At 65.0% G+C, this 1,112-nt stretch overlaps 1 protein-coding gene across 1 annotated transcript in view; it reads left to right on the plus strand.

The window, feature by feature from the left end:
• Positions 1-1,112, plus strand: part of LOC103914090 (myomegalin-like) — a 32,058-nt gene that overhangs the window by 2,966 nt on the left and 27,980 nt on the right. The window contains exons 3-5 of the mRNA XM_009320698.1: positions 528-651; positions 726-850; positions 1,052-1,099. Of these exons, the coding sequence (XP_009318973.1) occupies positions 528-651; positions 726-850; positions 1,052-1,099 (297 nt within the window). The remainder of the gene's footprint in view (positions 1-527; positions 652-725; positions 851-1,051; positions 1,100-1,112) is intronic.

Here is a 1,112-nt window from a genome sequence, read left to right on the forward strand (position 1 = left end):
GTTTCGGGAGTGTGCAGGGGCTGCTTTGGTGGTTCAGAGCCTGAGCATGACCTGGTGCTTCCGGAGGAGCTGTGTCCTCAGGGCAGCGGCACAGGGAGGTTACAGTACACCTTGCCCAGGGGTCCTGCAGAAACAGCACCCACGGCATGGGGGGAGCTGGGCTGGGGGCACCCGGGGTGGCACAGCTCGCCCAGCCCAGCTGGTTTGGGGTGGGGGCTTTTGCAAAGGGAGGCCATGCTGTGCTATGCCATGCCATGCCATGCTGCACCATGCCAAGCCCTGCCATGCTGTGCCATGCCATGCTGTGCTGTACTGTGCCATGCTATGCCATGTCACGTGCCGTGCCATGCCATAGTGTGCTGTGCCATACCGTGCAGTGCCATGCCATGTCATGTTGTGAGATACCATGCTATGCCATACCATGCTGTCCCACATTGTGGTGTGCCATACTGTGCTGTGCTATGCCATGCTGTGCCATGCCACGCCGTGCCATGCCACGCCATGCCATGCCGTGCTGTGCCTGGCAGGGTGGCTGCAGAGAACCAGACGACCCGCAGCCAGGCAGCGCTCCGGCAGCAGTATGAGGAGCGGCAGCGGGAGTCGGAGCACGTCTATGAGCTCCTGGAGAACAAGATCCAGCTCCTGCAGGAGGTGAGCCCGGGGGGCGGTGGGGGCTGGGGGAGGCTGGGGCCCAGTCCCTGGGGGCTCACCCCGCTGCTGTGCAGGAGGCCAGGCTGGCACGGAGTGAGGCCGAGCAGGCCACGGCTCTGGCCCGAGCCGAGGCGGAGCGGGGTGCGAGGATGAAGGAAGAGGACAGGAGTGATGACAGCTGCAGCGCGGTGGCCCAGAGGTGGGTGCCCAGGACCTGTTCCCTCTGTGCTGCCAGCCTGTGCCCTGTGCTGGCCCTTGGGGACCACCAAGGGGCTGCTGCTGTGCGGGGCCAGGGGGCTGTGGGCATCCAGTGAGGTGGAGGGGTCATTCCAAGGGGAAGAAGCAGGGCTGTGGGGGAGAGGACCATGCTGAGCGTCCCCCACCCTTCCCTCCCTCGCAGGAGGATTGAAGAGCTGACCCAAGAGCTGGCTGCCAGCAAACGGCTTGTGGAGACGCTGTCG

The sequence above is a fragment of the Pygoscelis adeliae genome, unplaced genomic scaffold (genome assembly GCF_000699105.1).
Source record: "Pygoscelis adeliae isolate BGI_AS28 unplaced genomic scaffold, ASM69910v1 Scaffold402, whole genome shotgun sequence".
Taxonomy (NCBI): Eukaryota; Metazoa; Chordata; class Aves; order Sphenisciformes; family Spheniscidae; genus Pygoscelis; species Pygoscelis adeliae.